The following is a 19,940-nucleotide window of genomic DNA, read 5'->3' as shown; positions in this document are numbered from 1 at the left end:
GAACAGGGCACTTAAGTAACTTGCCTGAGATCTTACAGGTGAAGCCGGATCCAATCCCAGCAAGTATAGCTCCAGAGTCTGTTCTCTTAACTTACAGATAATTTATCCTCACAAAATTTGGGACATATTGGATATTTCATAGTTTGGTTAAAAACTGAATAAATGTCAGCATTGGCACCATTTGTTTTTATCACTACCTGTTTCACGTCCTTTAAGACATGTCTACTCTCTGTTCATTGACTCAGGAAGAAATATAATGGCAATAGCAGATTCTCCTCTCCCCATGAATGAACCCATGTATTTCCCTGAATGAATATGGTAGCGATAGAGAGTATTCTACTTTTCTGCAGACTCCCTTCTTCATTAATGCAGTTTATATTTTGAGAAGACAGAAATAGTATTGGTACCAGGCATGTCTAATGAAGGTGATAAGTTGCAATAAGTTATAATGAGTTGCTGCCAGAATAGGAGTGATGACTTCATAGTGTAGACACCTGGCTTATTTATATTGTGGAAAATAGTGTGATGTGACAGGTTGCAGTAGTTTATCATTGTGTGTGTGTGTGTGTGTGCATGTATTATGTATATATTGTATTGAAATAAGCAGAGCAGCACCAAAAGGAAATTGCTTGTTTCTTTTTCTATTTTGCAAAATCAGTGAAATGTCACTACTTTTGAGAAAAATGGTCTGTTCACATCCCTTTCCTCCCTTTTTTTACTTTGCCAGTTCATCTGTGACAGTGGATGGGGTCATAATTGGCCTGTGTTGCAATTCCAAGACCAAGACAGTAGCATTGCAGCTGGCTGGTGGCCAAGTACTTAAGTACCTTTGGGGTGAGTATTAAAATGTTAGGAAAGCATGTTTATGACTTATCTGGATGTTTAATTGTTAAAAACATGACATTTCTGTGCCACATTGATTGTTAGGTCTTTTAACTGTCCTGGAAAACCCTAAGCTATAGCATAGAATTGGCAGATGTTTTCCTTTTTTTTAAGATTTTTCATTGATATTTAGAGCGAGAGGGAGGGAGAGGAAGAGAGAAACATCTATTCGCTACCTCCTGCACACCCTCTACTGGGGATTGAGCCTGCAACCCTGGCATGTGCCCTGACCAGAAATTGAACCAGCAACCTTTCAGTGCATGGGATCATGCTCCAACCAACTGAGGGCAGCAGGTGTTTTCTACCTCTGTTTTCTTTTGTAATGAACTGGAGGACTCAGTGAGTTCCCAGAATACATTTGGAAAGTAATCCAAATTGCATGTTAAGTGCTTTAGTAAATATTAATGTGACAATTTCTTACAAAGAGCAGATCAGCTCTTTGTAAACCTCATCTGCCAATCCTGCAGAGTCACCCTCTCCGGTTGTTGAACCCTGGAAGAACCTGGGTGGATATCCTGTTCAAATTCCTTATCCGTGCACACAGACTGAATTGGCCGTGATTGGAGGGAAGGTAAGTGAACACAGGGCAGAAAAGTTCACCACTTAAGTAGTGACCCAGGATCTGATAGCATTAGGTAGAAGGGTAGGCCTTGGAGATAGACCTGACTCTCCACTAAATCTTGAGTCAATGAGAAGTTATCCATTTCCCTGAACCTCAGCATCTGGCATCTAGTAGTTAATTCCTTTCCTTGGAGGTATAAACTTAGAATACAGTCAGTAAACTTTTATCCCCAGTTGTACAGAACAGTCAAAGTTAGTTTTATTAAATACCTTTTGGGGACAACAGAAATGTAACCTTGAAAACAGTATTCAGTAGGTTGTCATTCATCAAATATTAAAATGCCTATAATTGTGGTGGGTGGTAGGATACAATTGTTATAAAGCAAAGAGCTATTTAAACCCTTGTTCTGGACTTTATAATCTATCAACAGATTATGTAATTAGCCCCTCCATTGGGAAAATGAGGGAAATGAGCTAATTGGAGGGTGGTAGCTGTGAGGATGGGGAGACCTACTTTGGTGGAAAGCTCTATGATGTGGTGGTGCATGTACTGAGCTGTGAAGAAAGAGAAAGCTACGTCCCTAAGAGAGTGTTCCAGGGAGAAGGAACTGTACACACCTTGAGCTTGGGAAGAGCTCAGCTTATTCAAGGAACTGAATGGAAGCAGTGTGGCTGGAACTCAGTGAAAGGCCATAGGAAGGAGTGTGGATTTTTTTAATTTAACAAAGGTAGTAAAATTATTAATAATTTGTAATTAGAATAATATGATTTGTTTCATAGTTTGAAAGGTTTTTCTGGCTGCCCAGTGGAGAGTAGGTTGGAAAGGAACGAGAGTGGAAGTGACTGTTGGAGTGGAGGCAGTAAGGGCAGAAAGGTGATGTATTTGAGATGTATGTAGGAGATAGGAATGACAGGGCTTGCTGATGGATTGGATGGCACCATTCTCCATTTGGCCCTGGACCAACCACATCTTACATATCTAAATTCAGTCCTGATTACAGAGACCTAGATGTGAAATCACAGGTTAGTAGAACTGTATAATAAAAAGGTTAGGTTTAACTAGTTTGGTTAGAATTGTTGTAATTTCAGTTTTATTTCTTTTCAGGAATGTGTCCTTGGTCTGACTGACAGATGTCGCTTTTTCATCAATGACAGTGAGGTATAAGGCTTGGTTTGGTGCCAGATACTCTTCAGTGTTGCCTCCAAATAAAAAGCTAAATTCTCCCTTTGCCTCCCTTGCCTTGTAGGTTGCTTCAAACATCACATCATTTGCAGTATATGATGAGTTTTTACTGCTGACGACTCATTCTCATACCTGCCAGTGTTTTTGCCTGAGTGACGCTTCATTAAAAAGTAAGTTTTCAGTGTATAAAATAGAAAATAGTCCCTCTTCTACTATCTTTTGTCCTTTGAAGTCTTGATGACTTTCAAGTTCTTCACTTACTTTGGCTTTTCACGCCAAGAGTCCTAGACTGGAGAAAACCACTAGAGTTCAATTACTTAGTCCCTTATCTCAACATGATACCGCAGTTAAATCATTCTGCACCAATCAGCAAAGATTTTCAGAAAAGGAAGTCCTTAAGCAGAATATTCTAAAGTTAAAAATTGTTCAGGAAGTTTTATTATATAATGAATTGAATATTTTACTTTGAGTTACCAGTAAATACCAAACAGAAAACATGCTATGACTTCTTTGTAATCTTCCTTTCCCATTGTGGCCACCTTCCATTGTACCCTCTGAAGGACTCCTCCTCGTGGTTTGTAGGAAATTGGCTCTGTTTTTTCTTCTATTCCATGCCCACCTACCCCCACCCACCCCGTGTGTGTGTTTTCCTCATTCTGAAAATCCCCACTTATTTTCTTTGCTTCTGACTTGGAAATGGAATCATTCCTTGGTATAATTGTAGTGCTAAGAAAGCGAGAAGCTGCCCGGTTGGCATGGCTTAGTGGTTGAGCATCAACCTATGAACCAGGAGGCCATGGTTCGATTACTGGTCAGGGCACATGCCTGGGTTGCGGGCTCAGTCAGTGACTCTCTCTCATCATTGGTGTTTCTGTCTATTTCTTCCTCTCCTTTCCTGTCTCTGAAATCTAAAACAACAAATTTTTAAAAAAAGACAGAGAAGCTGCCCGATCTCTGTGTTTTCCAAGTCAGTTGGTAAGTTGAGTATGTGAATATGCACAAAGGATCTGTGAGAGAGGATGAGTTCAAGGGATGAGACTGTTTATCAGAAAGGCTGATGGCCTTGAGGTTGAGTGGGTGAGCAAAGTAGCCTGGTTATTAACTGCTGTCTTCTATTTCGGATAACATGCGGTTTTGGCTGCAATTAATGGAGAGTGGCTGGTGCTGACTGTGATTCTTAAGGCCAGTGGTGTCTTTAGCATTACAGGCGGGTCTGAGCAGCAGTCACACATCTAACGGGGAAACTCTGCGGATGGTGGAGAGGGGTTCACGCATTGTCACTGTTGTGCCCCAGGACACAAAGTTGATATTACAGGTAAGCTGATTTTTCAGACCATGTTTCTGATTGTGATTGGACAGTCAGTACCGCACAATTCTTGCAGATTGTATTTTAGGCTCTCTTATCATTTGCAATAGTTTATACTAAGTATTTCCTCGCTGGGTTCTCTGTTAGCTTTATTACAAAGGAGTGTTCGTACAGGCTCTTCCCAGTAAGGCTAATAGGGAAGCTTTTTTGGAAAGTCAAAATATTGAGGACAACTAGATTGTGCTAAAACTGTGCTCATGTTACTGTGTGTGGTAGTTCACTGTGAAGTTAGGTAAAATTGTGTATCCTGGGTATTTAAATGTTTTCTATTTAATTAAAAAACTTACTATAATCTTGAATTATTTATTTTAAGATGCCAAGGGGAAACTTAGAAGTTGTTCATCATCGAGCCCTGGTTTTAGCTCAAATTCGGAAGTGGTTGGACAAGTAAGTACCATATATATGACTAGTTAGTTTCTTATGACTTATGTGTGAAGACACTAAGGATCCTTTTAAAGATTTTTAAACTTAAAAGTCTGGAAGACCTGCATCACAGATGTCAATCTGATTCTCAGAGGCTTTTTTTCCCCCTCTTTGATTTTAATACCATATGGCGTAGTAGCCATTTCCAGCAGAAAGAAGCCCTGTAAGTCAGGGCTTCCTAGCCCAAGGGGATCCTGGTGGGCTTTAGGCAGCCTGTAAACCTGGGACATTGTGCACCAAACTGTGTCTGTATATCATTATAGTCGAAGGCCCAAGGCTTTCAGGTTTACATGGGGGCCCTTGACCCAAAGCGCCTGAGCCACTCTTAGGAGGGAAATTACCCATTGTCTGCCTCTGTTTGGGGGAAACTGCATTATTTTGTTAAAAAAGAAGGTAGACCTAAGTTCCATGACAATTTTCTTTCATGTATCTGTGAGGATGCAGTCCTCAGCCTGCCGTGGTAACAAAATTATTCCTTTTAAGAAGGTAAATGGATTTGGTAGCCAATTTTTTTTATCCTGTGGCTTCAGGGTGGAAATCCATTACCAGTGGTTTGGTGCTCCAGCTGTAATCTCATTAGAGCTGGTTTGTATTATAATGAAAACATGCTGGTTCCAGGGAGCTTAGTTTTTGTGAAATGCCTTTTCTGTCCATTCTCTTCACAGACTTATGTTTAAAGAAGCATTTGAATGCATGAGAAAACTGAGGATTAATCTCAATCTGATCTATGATCATAACCCTAAGGTAACTCTCTGCTGGTCTCCCTGGGCTGCTTTAGACTTGGACTAATGGGATCTGAGCTAAAATATTTTGTCCTTTATTTTGGGTAGGTGTTTCTTGAAAATGTGGAGGCCTTCATAAAACAGATAGATTCCGTAAATCATCTTAATTTGTTTTTCACAGAATTGAAGTAAGTATTTTGCATAATTCATGAGTGCCATACCCTTAATTTTCTCTCTTCTGGTTAAGAAAATCAAATAGGTAGATAGCTAGAGGAGAAAAATCAGTGTTTAGTATTTTTTTTATCACTATAACTCTTTAAATGCCATATGTACTGGATTTTTTCTCTTTTTCCTTTTTAAAAACTGAGACCTTTAAAGTATGGAGGTCAAAATTATTATTTGACTTTCTTCTTAGGTGGACATAAAACTATTTGTTTTTCTTATGAGTTTAAAATAAAATGGTGTCTTCTTATGTCTGCATTGACTTTCTCTCCAACTTTTTAATGAGAAATTTTAAACAGAGAGAAAAGTTTAGAGAATTGTCAAATGATCATCTTGTACCTCCACCTAGATTCTAGAATTTATATTTTTCTGTATTTGCTTTATCACTACTTACCATCTGTCCACTCATCTATTTTTAGACAAATTTCAAGGTAATTAGAGACATTGGTCCACCTTTATCTCTTAATATGTCACTTTGCATAGCATTTTCTAGAGTGCATCGTTTATGTACGGGGTTCCCTCAGCAGATCATATTTATAGTGAAATGCACTGATCAATAAGTGTACCATTTGGTGAGTTTTGATAAGTGTATACTTCTGTGCAACCTGAACCTCTACCAAGGTCCCCCTAGTCCCTTCTCAGTCAGTCCCTGTCCCCTAGGCAACTACTTTTTTGAGTTTACCATTGATCAGTTTTACATGTTCAGGAACTTTATAAATGAATTCATAGAGTACTTACTTTTCTGTGTAAATAAAGCTTCTTTTTCTTAGTGTATATATCTTGAGATTTATCCATTTTGCACGTATACAAGTTCATCTTGCTTATCACTCAATAGGACGCCATTGTATAAATGTACTACAGTTTGTTCATTCCTTCCCTTGGTGCACATCTGGACTGTACCTAGTTTGGTCTGCCTGGATAAAATACCTATGAATATTACTGTACAAGCCTTTTGTGGACATGTTTTCATTTCTCAATAAGTTTCCTCATTTTTTACCTTCTATAAGTGTTTTTATAATTAAACTGTTTTCCAAAAGCTACTTTATTTATTATCAGCACACCTGGGTTTATGTGAGTGGTTTGAGAGAGGGACACATGTTCAGTTAGCAGTCTTTTAATACACACTTGTTCTTAGGGAAGAAGATGTCACAACAACCATGTACCTTTCACCAGTTCCTGACACTGCCCCACGGTCCAGGGGCCCCGAGGGGAGCAAAGTGGACCTTATCTGTGATGCCATGCGAGCCGCCATGGAGAGCATAGACCCTCACAAGTATGTGTGCCGACGTTCGCAGCCTCTTGTGAATAGCAAGCGCCTAGCTGTCGTTGCCCTAGCTGTCCTTGCCCTAGCTGTCGTTGCCCTGGCTGTCCTTGCCCTGGCTGTCCTTGCCCTGGCTGTCCTTGCCCTGTTCGTTGCCCTCATCCTGGTGGTGCTCTTCGCTTCTCGCCTCAGGTACTGCCTCTCCATCCTCACCTCGCATGTGAAGAAAACCACCCCAGAACTGGAAGTTGTGCTGCAGAAGGTACACGAGCTTCAAGGTAGAGACCCTTTCACAGACAGTGTTTTATCGAGGCCTCGATGGTCCCCAGACCTCCAGGCTCAGGAGAGCGCACTGACCAGGACCAGTGCCACAGCACAGATTTAACGTTGTGGCCTTTGGGTGGCCGTTTTAAGATCTGTGTTATTCTTTGCAGCGCTGCATGTACAGAAAAGTCAGAAGTATCTATCTATCTATTAGAAAATGTGTTACTTTGTTGTTTTGGTTATGTTGCTATATGTGTGGGCTTTCCTCCAGATGGTTTTGTTCTGTTTTGTTTTCTGACACCAACAGGAAAAGCTCCCCCAGTTCCTGATGGTGTGAGTGCTGAAGAGGCCCTGAAGTACTTGCTGCTGCTGGTAGATGTGAATGAATTATATGATCACTCTCTTGGGACCTATGACTTTGATTTGGTCCTCATGGTAGCCGAGAAGTCACAGAAGGTATGTGGAGTTGCTGCTTTGCCATCTCTGGTTCTTGTTTATATAATCGTGGTAGCATGAATCCCGCTCCTGGTGGTGCTGTGTTCTGCCAACATTGTCCTCTGAGCACAGGCCTGGAGACAGATCTGTGAGTCTTCGGGGCTCACACTTCTAAGCACCGTTCTCTATCGTAGCTCTTTGTTTATCAAAGTGTTTTGATTGCTAGATTGAGCAAGTGAAATAAAATTATGTGGTACTTTTAAGACTATAGGCTGCAGTTCAGAAGCCATAATGTTACTTGAACACTCTCTGTGATCTGTTCCCTGTGTGTCTGTTCTCATCTCTTCACACTGTCCCCTGTTCTCTGCCTGTGGAGGAAAGGCAGTGCTTTTGTCCCAGCCACCATATACCTTTGCAGATAACATGACTTTTGCCTCCCCCGGGCAGATGGGCCCCCACCGCTCTCACCCTCCTCATTCACCTGGCTAATTCTCGCTCATCTTGGTCAAAGGATGCCAAAGTGACATCTTCCCAGTAAGCCATTCTTTTTCTTTTTTGGTGCCCTGACCGGGGAATGAGCCCACAATCCCAGTGCATCAGGACGACACTCCAACCAACTGAGCTACACTGGCCAGTGCTCCCACTAAGCTATTCTTGCTTCCCTGCCTACACCCATGGACTGGAGGAGATGGCCCGCTGCGCTTCCACTGCATCCATTGCCTTACCCCCTACATCCCAGTCTGTCTCCTCTCTTCGACTGTATCTTTCCTGAGGTTAAGGGTTATGTTGCATTCTTTGTACATAACAGATTCTTACTAAATGTTTGTTGATTGAATGTTTGGGCCTATAGGTATCCCCTACATCACATGGGTGAATATTTGGTGAATATTTACTCTCTCGATTTTTTTTTCTATATTCTCATGCACATTCATCCTGTCTGCCAGTGAAATTGAATTAAGAACAGGAAGCATCTCTTCTTCATGAAGAAAACAATTTTCTTACAGGGCATGGCACTGACCTGGAGATGATCAGTGCCAATAAAAACTTGGTTGGCAGGGCCTCAGAGTTTTATGTCCAACTCAGTATAATCTTGCCTTTGCAAATGGAGGGCTTGAAATGGCATAGAAACAGCTCTAAGCACTGGGCCTTGCACTTTTAGGAGAAACTTGGACTCATTTGTTGAATAGCTTACAGATTAGAACCTTGTTTTCCTTATTAGCCTATGAAATGAGTGGCTATTGTGACAGTGAGGTAAGAGGAAATCATTATTCCTAATGAAAATGAGTAGCACTGTATGCTAAAGCATTTTCATCAGAAGTTGTATTATGGAGTTTGACTTTTATAAGTTATATAAAAATAATATACCTATTAAAATTTTGTAGCTTTGGACTTACTGCTATAATCATTATATATTTATTTTTATAAGTGAAAATAATCACAAGCAATAAAGTTCTATTTATAATTTTTTTAGGATCCCAAAGAATATCTTCCATTTCTTAACACCCTTAAGAAAATGGAAACTAATTACCAGCGGTTCACCATAGACAAATACTTGAAACGGTATGAAAAAGCCATTGGCCACCTCAGCAAATGTGGTAAGTATGAGGGTTAATGTGTTTATTTCTGCTTTAAATTTTTTTTGCAACTAGGCAGGGTATAAATTAAAACAAAATGTTAGTTTATAAAGAGACTGATTTCAATTTCCACTCCTGAAATCTTTAACAGTTACATATGTGCACCTTATTTTATATGTTCTGAGAAGCCGATGGTAAAGCAAGTATTTTTTAAAGAACTGAGGAGCTCTGTGGCTAAAGCAACAGAGCAGATCCTTTTAGGGTTAAGAATGATCACCTTCTAAATTCCCTTCATTGTCTCAAAATCAGAATGGTAGATAGTTCACTCTTCCCATGGTGTTTGCAAACACCTGTGGGAAACCTGGTTTATCAGGAGCTAGATGTCCCCCGACCATGGCCTGAAAGCCTCAGTCTTAGTTCTTGTGCCAGGTGCTCTGCTCCACCCCGTCCCTGTCCCGGGCTGCAGCCTCTGGCGTCAGCAGTTGCAATTCTTCCCTGAGGGTTGGGATGGGGACAAGGAAGAGTCACCTGGGGGGCTTGTTAAGCTCAGCTTCTGGCTTCCATGGAGAATCTGATTCAGTTGGGCTGGGTAGTACTCGGCGTGTATATGTTTAGTAAGTTCCCTGGGTGATTCTTAGTAAGCAGGTTGAACAAACTGGGCTGGATGGTAATTCATCAGGGATAGTGTAAAAATTACTCTAAGTCGAACTCTGATCCCAGTCAGTGCTTTTAATACCTCGGAACCAACAATGGTGCTCATTGAAATTCAAGTTGCTGGATTCCACCCTCCAGATCTCTGATTATGCAGGTCTTGAAAAAGTCCCTTGTTTTTGTTTAGGGATCATTGGTAAACGTGAAATTCTTTCTGCTTCCAAAGTCTTAAGCTTGTGTGTGTATGAAACTTATTTCTGCAGGACCTGAGTACTTCCCAGAATGCTTAAACTTAATAAAAGATAAGAACTTGTATAACGAAGCTCTGAAGTTATATCCACCAGACTCGCAGCAGTACAAGGTGCGTTGTGTAGGAACGAGGCTCTCCTGGTTTCGCTTCGTGCCTTAGTTGGAAAGGGGTTAGGGTCCCGAGTCCATAACACTGTCCTTGGTTTCAAGGTTCATCTTCAGGCAAATTAGTTCACCTCAAATTTCTTATCTGGGGCGGTGGCCCTGACTTGTTCCTCTTTTGAAGAACTTGTGCAGGCCGGAAACCTAGCCTTCGTCCTACAGAGGGCAGATTTTTTTCATTTATTTCAGGATAAAGGGATAACATTTGGTTTGTTTGTTTAAACAAACATCTGTTTAGCTTTTCTTATATGTCAGATACTTTGCTGAGTGAACAGATGACACATCATCAGTAAGGTTTTGAGTGGAAGAATGATTGAATTCACTGACTAACCGTAAGGTTTTCCTAAGTAATTCAAGAGTTTGAAGTATAGCGACTAAGGCAACCTACAATGGAGATTTAAAGAGTGATCATGACCCTTCCTCACCAACCCTATACCTCTTGTCACAGGATATCAGCATTGCCTATGGGGAACACCTGATGAAGGAGCACCTCTACGAGCCAGGGGGACTGGTGTTTGCGCGCTGTGGTGCCCATGAAAAAGCTCTTGATGCCTTTCTGGCGGCCGGCAGCTGGCAGCAAGCTCTCTGTGTGGCAGCGCAGCTTCACTTGAGCCAAGAACAGTTGGCTCGCCTTGGCAGAGATCTGGCAGGTAAACACTGTCATTTTAAGTTCTCCAAAATGAGAGCTTCTCCAGAGATTTTTTGGTTTCTTTTTTTTGTTTTATTTGGCAACTTTGCAAAGAAATTTAGAGCTGCATACCTTAAGGCAGTCTCATACTCAATAAAAGTTAATTTGGAATGGTTTACTAAAGGTTAAACTGCTACAACAGGAGCCCTAAGACACAATGGTATAATAAAGGAAGCACTTTATTTCTCTCTTCTGACAAGTCCTTCCATTGTGTGGCTCTGCCATCTCTTGGGCAGAGAGCTGTACCTGCATTCCATTCCTTGGGGAGGGGGAAATCGAAAGTGTGGGCGCGCACTTACCTTTAAGTTGGAAATGACTTGGAAATTACACTATCACTTCTCCATCTCATTCACCAAAACTAGCATTATGTGGCCATGCCTGGTGGAGTGTACTGGGTGGCCATGTGCCCTGTATGAAGGTAAAGATGAATTTTGAGGTGAGGCCATTCAGGTATAGACAACAGGTTATTGGAAACTATAATAGTAATTTCCAGAAATGAGGTAAGAGAAGAGGCCAAATGTATAAGCATTTGCTGTTTAGAAATAAAGGCAGATTAGGTGTTTCAGGGTCTAAGGATTGATTGGACCAGAGGTGTATACTGGAGTCTGATTTCTCAGAGTGGAGGAAAGGTTAAGGTCTGCCTGTGAGAAGAGACCAGCAGGGGTCCTGTGCTGGAAGTGATTGGTTGGTATGTTTTCCTCTTACCCTTTTAGGAGACTTGTAAATATTATATCTTTATTAATTATTATCTTTAAGGAAAAAAAGCATTCCTGAAAAAAATTCCAAATTACGTCCTATTAAATGTATATACGTATTCTCTGTAGTTATTTGAATTAGTCTTTTCCTTGGGATCATAGAAACGTGTAAGATTATCACTTTTCTTTTTCTGGCATTTTCTGGTTATTAGATCTGTATGTAGGCTCTTCGATAAGTCCATTCAGTTTCCAAGCTGAAATCTTTTACAAGTTTGAGAATTTTTTATTTTAGGCCTTTTAGTTATTCATTCTGTCTCCATTGTTACTTCTGCTTTAGAAACTGATGTTATTGGTAGTTTATACCTTCTAGTTTTATGATCAGTGATCTGTGATTCTTTTTTTATATTCTTTACAACTCTTAGCTTGCTGTTTGCCTTACAGTAGAGTACACCTAGTTCTCCCACATATTTAGCAGAAAATGGTGGGGGAGACAGTGGCCAGAGGTTTTTGAGAAATGTATGGTGGAGTCATTTTGTGTGCACATTAACAGTTAATTTACATAAGCCAGCAAAGGAAAGAAAAGACAGCTATTTAAATCGTGGAGGTGACCCTACCTGGTTTTGTCAGTGATAACGTGGCCTGGAGTTAGCATGAGATAGGAGCATGAATTTGCCAGCCCTTTAGTCGGCCTTGGGTTCTGTGTGCCTCTCCTAGGGTGATTATCTCAACTGGGCTGAGTATGATTCTAGGATCTAAAAATACTGCCTAACCCCAAACATAAGCCAACTATCTCCACCTAGTGCTCAACCAAGCAAACAGCAGTCTCTCCTATTAGGAAAAAATGGATAAGAGATACTAGGATAGTTACCCATATGCATGCCTATGTAAGCATTTTTCTTTTCTTTTTTTTCCAATGTTTTTATTGATTTCAGAGATAGGAAGGAGGCGGGAGAGAGAGAGAGAAACATCAATGATGAGAGTCATTGATCAGCTGCGTCCTGCACACCCCCTATTAGGGATCGAGCCCTCAACCCAGGCATGTGCCCTGACTGGGAATCAAACCTCGATCTCCTGGATCCTAGGTTGATGATCAGCCTCTGAGCCATGCTGGCCAGGCCCATAGAGACTATCTTGAATGGTAGTTACAATCTAAATTTAGCATGAGATGTGAAAGTCATTTATAGTCAAAATTAGCCATGAAAAATGCTTACACAGCCTGGCCAGCATAGCTCAGTGGTTGAGCATCAACTTATGATCCAGGAGACTGAGGTTCAATTCTCGGTCAGGGCACATGTCTGGGTTGTGGGCTCTATCCCCAGTAGGCGGGTACAGGAGGCAGCTGATCAGTGACTCTCATCATTGATGTTTCTCTCTCTCTCCCTCTCCCTTCTCTCTGAAATCAATAAGGACATATTAAAAAAAAAAAAAAAAAGATAGTCTCCACGGTATCCCTGCTTCTTTCCCTCAAAGAAATTCACAAAGTACGTAGTTTGATACATTAATGAAGACATATTAATGAAAAAGTTGAGCAGAAGAGTCTGTTTAACTTTGTTTTATCCAGTGCTTCCCAAACTTATTTGATCTGAGAATGGTGTTTTGGTACTTTTTTTGTTATCCTATGGAATAGCCTTAGTACTTTTGAAAATGCTGTTTTAAAGCAGTTCACTGTGAATGTATACTCTGTGGAGTTCAAACTCCAATTTCTATGAGACCATTTTTACTTAAATAGTATTGCCAAAAACCATTTCAACTTGAGTTTTGGTAAAATTGTTGTTAGCAAGCCAACTATGGTCAAATGCTTCTTGTTCTCTTTGCAGGAAAGCTAGTTGAGCAAAGTAAGCACAGTGAGGCAGCCACAGTCTTGGAACAGTATGTCCAGGTAAGCTCAGTTCCTTCCTCTCTTCTAAAACTCTCCCATTAACAAGCAAGGACTTTGTAGTTGTACCTTACGAATCATGAAAATTAAAAGAACGGTGGGTAGGCCCCGGCCGGGTAGCTCATTTGGTTAGAGTGTCGCCTCAATACACCATGGCGCATTCAAGAATCATCCAATGAATGCATGAATAATAAATGGAATGACAAATTGATGTTTCTCTCTCTCTTTCTCATTCCCTTCCTCCCTTTCTCTAAAATCAACCAATAGATTTTTTTTTTAATGGAAAAAAAAAAAGTATTGTGTGTGGGTAATTAGGACATTCAGAGATAGTTTGCCCTACAGGTCTTCCATCTTGCTGACTTGACTCGGAAATCTAAATTCAATAGATCTCTATATAAGTTCTGTGAAGTAGAACACCAAAGAGCTTTACTAATCCTGTAATAGTGGTTTGACCTTAGTAGAGTGTACTAAATTAAATCTCAAGGAAGTCGTACTTTTTATGTTAACTTGCCAAGTAGAAACAGTGAGAAAGGACCATTGTAAAACAAAATGATTGAACTTGACATACTTTTTTGGCTTTTCACTTACTCTCTCTGTTGGAAATATCTCTTTTACCTTAGGTAGCCTAGTGGGTTCTAATTTTTTTCAGCAGATTATAAAGATAAGTACTTATACCAACTTTTGATGGAATTGTAGGATTTATTGTGAAAATAATGAAACTATGCACTGACACTGGCCACAGGCTAACAGGACCCATGCACACAGTTGACACCAGAGATTATTGCCTTCTAAAATTTGGGGCCTTTGGTAAGAAAGTGTTTTTACAGGTGTTACTAGTGGGCAAGCTTGCATAGCATAATGATACTTTTAAAATACTTTACTGTCTTTTATGTAAGAAGGGTGAGTGAAAAGAGATAACTAAAATTTCATTAGATCCTGGAAAGAAAATATGTTCGGTGATTGGCTGAAAACGACGAGTAAAATATGCATTATATGCATAATGCAGCAAGAAAAGAGGAAAGAAGACTAAATATGAGATGGATTGGCTCCATAAAAGAAGCCATAGGCATGAATCTGCAGGAGCTGAGCAGGGCTGTTCAGGAGAGGACACTGGACATTACTCATTCATAGGGTTGCCAGGAATCGGAGCCGACTCATCAGCACATAACAACAAATAAAGAGGTTGCAACAGAAAGATATACCAACTAAGAGGGTTAATTACATGGATAAGATGTCACCATTTTTTTCTTTGTAAATGAAGATTAATTCATATATACTTAATTTATATATTTATATCTATTTAGTTAGGATGTCGTTTATATACAATGAAATTTACTAATTTTAAATTAACAATTGGGTGAGTTTTGACAAATGTTTACAGTTGTGTAACTACCATTACAGTCACGATATAGAACATTTCTCATACCCCAAAAAGTTCCCTAGCTCCCCTTTTTTCAGTCAGTCTTCTCCCCCCACTCCCCGCCCCTATCAAGAAAGCACAACCCCTCATGTGCTTTCTGTCACTAGTTTTGCTTTTTTTAGAATTTCATGTAAACAGAACCATCTGGTATGTGGTCTTTTTAGTATGACTTTCTTCACTCACATAATGCTTTTGAATTCTAACATCTCTTGATTCTTTCTTAAAATTTTTACATTTGTTTTATATGCTTCATAAATTCATAAATTTAAAATAAATATATTGGGGTACAGGATCAAAATTTTTACTGGTATGGGTACAAGCATCAAAAATGTTTGAAGACTGTAGGGAGTTTATTATACTTATTTTTCAGTTTTCTGCAGGTTTGAAGATTTTTAAAATAAAACAAAAAAATAAACATTAAAAGAGAAAAAAAAAGTTTAGAAGATTACTATTCCAGTCTTTTCTAAGTATGGATTTGTTAATTCGGGAGCCCACTTAAACCTGCTGAATCAAACCTCGTGGTAATGCTAGGGAAATGGGCTTTTTGGGTTTTTTTTTAATCCTCGCCTGAGGATATGTTTCTTTATTGACTTAGAGGGACAGGGAGAGAGAAACATTGATGTCAGAGAGAAAAACATTGATTGATCGTTTGTGTTCCATACATACCCTGACCAGGGACCTAACCTGAAACCTAGGACCGGAATTGAACCTACAGCCCTTTTGGTGTACGGGATGACGCTCCAACCAACTGAGCAAACCCCACCCCCACCCCCCACCAGAGGGAAATGCATTTTTAACAGACCTGTCTGATAGTTTTGATGCTCAGGGATATAGGGTGATGGTACTTGCCATGTGCTCTTCATTATTTGCAGAATGCATGCCCTCCTTTGTCTTTTGGATCAGTATGAATTGAGCATGTACCCAGGCATGATGCTAGAACTGGGACTGTAGGGTAGTTGGCAAGGCAGAGAGAGGCATTTGACACGCTGGCTCCATTAATCTGCTATTTGCCTTGATGTTCCTTCATCAGGATTATGAAGAAGCTGTGCTCTTGCTGTTAGAAGGAGCTGCCTGGGAAGAAGCTCTGAGACTGGTAGGAGAACTTTTATAATCCTCCCAGTGTTAGGTGCTAAGTAGAACGTGAGTACAGGAGGGACAGAGTCAGCTGGAGGCCCTTGCCTTCTGAGCCTGTGAAATGAAGTGGTAGTTCAGGTTCCCAGTCTAAGGACAAGCAGTGATTTTGAAACTATTTTAAAAATTTATTCTTGGTGTTGGGAACTAGTTGGTCCTCTAAATGTGAAATGTTGTTGCTTTCTACTGAAATGAAGTGCATTTCCATTGGTTGTCTTATAGGAGGTTTACTCTTCTGAAAAACACCCTGGTCATCTCTGAGAGGGATCCACTTCTTTCCAAGTATCTTACCTTTCTGGCAACTTGACTTTTTCCTGCCTAAAATCATTATCTTTTTCCTTTTAGGTTTACAAATATAATAGACTGGATATTATAGAAACCAACGTAAAGCCTTCCGTTTTAGAAGGTGAGGGTTACATTTCAATAGAATTTCTCATTTGGAAGCATAGAGATGGGGAGGGGCGAGGTGGGAGAGTGCTCCCTGTGTTATTACACCCTTGACTCCTGTGTTAAATGGAGTCAGTCAGAATTCTCCACTGGTGTAATACTCAGTTCTGACCAGAGTTTTTCATATGCTGACCAGTTAAATGGTAACACATGAAGTATTTGAAGATTATAAAGCTGTGATAAGATAAGATTAAGAGTCTTTGCATTTAGGAATAGTTTGTTAACTTGAAAGGAGTAGTATTGTGTCAATGCACAATTTCCTACATTTAATAATTATGTTTATATTAGATAATATTAAATAATATCTTCATTCTTAAGAGAGAGCAGCTGAAGTATTAAGGAGGTATCATATCTGCAACTTAGTCTCCAAATTTTTCACAAAAATAATGGTAAGAGAGAGTGTGTAGAAACAGAGTAAGCCCAAAATATGTCAAAATGTTAAGAATTGATAAATCTAGCTTCTGTGTGGGGTTTATTTATGTACATTGAACTATTGCAACTTTTATATGGGTTTGAAATTTTTTCAGAATAAAAAGTGAAAGGAAGAGCCTTTGCAAATGAAGTCGATGGTTCCTAGAGAACAGATGAGTGTTACCAGTTCTAGAATACTCCGGTGGTTGCTGTGACCCCTTATAAGTATAGCTGAAAAGGAGGACATGAGTTTGACTTCTAGAAACCTTTGGGAGCAGGGGGCTGATTTACAGCTCTGCCAATTTTAGCACAGCCTACGTAGAAATACAGTCTGGCCTTCCTGACATTGACATGTATTCACATTTGTACCCTGCCTGCTCCCTCCTCCCCCATCCTAATGTAAACTGTGGGAGGGTTCTTTCTGTACCATTCACTTTAGGTGCCCATAACTGGGCACTGAACTCATCCTTTCTGGCCCACAGCAGAAATTCCATTAGCCAGCTCTTACTTAAGTATTCTCCACTATAGAAAACCTAGAAAAGTGCTGACAGTTCATCTGCAGAGGCCTAACACCTGTGTTTAGGAAGCATCTCAGTGACTTTCCTCCTATTTTTTGTTAACAGCTTCCTGTGCTGTCCTTTTCTGCTTTGGGTTAGATATTAAGTCTTTGTTCAGGTGATTTTGTACATTTAGTGGTAGAGAGTATTCTGGCAGGATGTTGATGAGCTCTAAGGTCTGGAATTTCAGTCTCTAGTTCATTCTCCTAAAACGATGTAGGTTAATACTCATTAAGGAAAAAATCTTGCCTGGAAAACCTAGTAACCTATTTCTTTTTGGTAAATTCCAACTCTCTCACTCCTCCTGCTCTAGTTTTCTCTCTCTGCTTAAACATCATGCTGAAATTATTTTCCATCTGCACCCCCAGCCCAGAAAAACTATATGGCATTTCTAGACTCTCAGACAGCCACTTTCAGTCACCATAAAAAACGCTTATTGGTGGTTCGAGAGCTCAAGGAGCAAGCACAGCGTGTCTACCTGGGTGAGTATTACATAGAAGCCACTGGTGTTGGGGTGGGCGGGGCCAGTGGACAACATCATGCTTTGTCTTAGCTGCTTATTGTGCCTCCTGCAGGGTGCACACTGTGTTGTGGGAAGTCTAAGGCCTCTGTGAAAGCCCTTGGGGGCTGTGTGTCTGTGTGTGTCAGGAGGGCTTGGGAGCAGGACCAAGCACAAATGGGAAGAACTGTGCCAAACCTTCCCCTCACCCCACCCAATCAGAGTGGTTTACAAAATGAGTCTCCTCATTTCTAAAAGTTCTTTTGCTTTAATAAAAAGGAAGAAAAGACTAAGGAGGTTAGGTACTGGTGTACTGGTATATATAATAACTGTATTTAATATTTCATTTTGAGATCAATTTTGTAATAATTTTCATCCATCCTTAGATATGCCCTAGTTAACTATAATCCACTTACCCCACTGAAAAAAAAACCCATATTATCAGGGAGTTTTCTTTCCGCATCTGGTTCTTTTCTAGATGATGAGGCATCCCGTGGTCAACAGTCTGACCTCTTCTCTGAAACAAGCAGCGTCATGAATGGCAGTGACGTGAGTGGCAGATATTCCCATAGCAACTCCAGGATATCAGCGTACGTATCATGTTTATCCATCGCACCTGTCTTGCCCTGGGTCATGGAGAAATGGTGGGTCCAAGTAAATGGTGGGTCGATTTTCCACCAGGACATTGTGGCAGGAGCCGGAGGACATTCAAAGTCTTCTGGAAGTTGTGCAGGGACTGTCCCAGCACATCCAGGAGATTAGACTTGGTGATCATGTGTTTATGCTGCAGCTTCGTGGCCTGTGTGCTTACCCAGTGCCCACAAGGACCTTACACTGCATACTCAGTTTATAACACATCTGATTTTATTCACTTAATAAACATTAAGTGACTTTAATGGATGGGCACTGAAAAAATAAAAAGATTATAAAGAAAAAACATTTTAGGCTTCTGTAATTCAAAATAAGGATTGAAAGGAAATAAATGTAAGTGATCACACTTTTACTCAGTGTAGCAATTTGTAGTATTTATTGAACACACATATGCTAGTTGTAGAAGAGGTTACGAAAAACTTTTAAGGAGATATGAGTTATAAGAGCTATAGCCTTACTTGGGAGACTGAACAATGCAAGATTATATATTTAAGCTAAATTGATCTTGAGGATGTGCGGGGCGATCAGAAACTGCAAGAAAGACAACTAGAACTGGGCTTTTAAGAGTTGGGGCGAGAGAGTCCCAGAAAAAAGAAGTGGCATATTACAGACCTTTGAGGGTGGAAAGAATATGGGATTCATATGTATTTTATTATATTCAAATTCCAATCTAGTATGTCTGTATCTTATTTAAGCTTTATTTTGTTGCCTTTAAACTTGTTTTTTATTATAAAATTCAAGTTCGATGTTCTAGTAATTGTTCCAGCTCTTATTATCATTTTACTTTGTATATTAATTAAAGCATCAAGGCCAGACATTACTTTTTAGGGTTTTCCTTATTCCTGCCTGTAAGGCTTGCCTCTCCCAAGTTTTATTTTTTTATATCACTTTAACACCTCATTACCATTTCTCCCAAATACATATATCATCTGTAGATGCCTGGTTTCTCAGAAAGTTAGTGGCCAACTTGTACATTCATTTCAGTATGTTCAGCACAAGGAGATCTCTTATAAAATATCTCTCTAATTTCTAACAGGCGATCGTCTAAAAATCGCCGTAAAGCAGAGCGGAAGAAGCACAGCCTCAAAGAAGGGAACCCCCTGGAGGAGCTAGCCCTGTTGGAGGCTTTGAATGAAGTGGTACAGAGCACTGAAAAATTGAAAGGTATTTACTCAATACTGACTGACGAGTCTTGCCCACAGACAGTTAAGTAAATGGGCAGCCCAGACAGACAGAATTCAGTACATAGTAAAGATACAGTTTCCCCGACTTGAGGAAAAGACCAAAACTGTCAGCAGGAAGTGTCATTTTAGGGCACATTCCTGAAACAGCCCTTCCCAGCTGGTAACGTAGAAGCCTTCTTCTTTTGCTCTCCATGTACTCGAGCTGGGAGAGCCTAGAGCTGAAGATAAAGGACTGTGGAGACTGCTTCCTGCCTGGGGCCTCAGTGTGTTTGCTTTTCCTTTTGTGGTAGATACATTGAATGACTCCAGCATTTGGGAAGAGAGAGGGAAATGTGGGAGATGGCAACCGTAGTGTGGTATTAAATGGTTTTCGTTTGAGAGAGAAATTATGTTATGATTCTAGCTTGGAGCTGAGGACACAACACA

The 19,940-nt window shown here is 40.2% G+C and overlaps 1 protein-coding gene across 2 annotated transcripts in view; it reads left to right on the top strand.

Annotated features, from left to right (window-relative positions):
- The window catches only part of ELP1 (elongator acetyltransferase complex subunit 1), a 55,534-nt gene that overhangs the window by 31,479 nt on the left and 4,115 nt on the right, over nucleotides 1–19,940 (top strand). Inside the window, exons 15-34 of one of the 2 annotated variants that reach the window (XM_016213726.2) lie at nucleotides 728–834; nucleotides 1,350–1,453; nucleotides 2,549–2,602; nucleotides 2,691–2,796; nucleotides 3,826–3,941; nucleotides 4,306–4,379; nucleotides 5,081–5,159; nucleotides 5,246–5,325; nucleotides 6,495–6,632; nucleotides 6,813–6,898; nucleotides 7,192–7,340; nucleotides 8,791–8,914; nucleotides 9,808–9,905; nucleotides 10,404–10,605; nucleotides 13,156–13,217; nucleotides 15,665–15,727; nucleotides 16,111–16,171; nucleotides 17,549–17,662; nucleotides 18,158–18,269; nucleotides 19,367–19,494. In XM_016213726.2, coding sequence (XP_016069212.2) covers nucleotides 728–834; nucleotides 1,350–1,453; nucleotides 2,549–2,602; nucleotides 2,691–2,796; nucleotides 3,826–3,941; nucleotides 4,306–4,379; nucleotides 5,081–5,159; nucleotides 5,246–5,325; nucleotides 6,495–6,632; nucleotides 6,813–6,898; nucleotides 7,192–7,340; nucleotides 8,791–8,914; nucleotides 9,808–9,905; nucleotides 10,404–10,605; nucleotides 13,156–13,217; nucleotides 15,665–15,727; nucleotides 16,111–16,171; nucleotides 17,549–17,662; nucleotides 18,158–18,269; nucleotides 19,367–19,494 — 2,057 coding nt within the window. The other variant, XM_016213727.2, reaches the window with a different exon arrangement.

This window comes from Miniopterus natalensis, chromosome 12, assembly GCF_054644295.1.
Source record: "Miniopterus natalensis isolate mMinNat1 chromosome 12, mMinNat1.hap1, whole genome shotgun sequence".
Classification (NCBI taxonomy): domain Eukaryota; kingdom Metazoa; phylum Chordata; class Mammalia; order Chiroptera; family Miniopteridae; genus Miniopterus; species Miniopterus natalensis.
The sequence above is the reverse complement of the archived record's forward strand: the minus strand, read 5'-3'. Positions and strand labels throughout refer to the sequence as shown.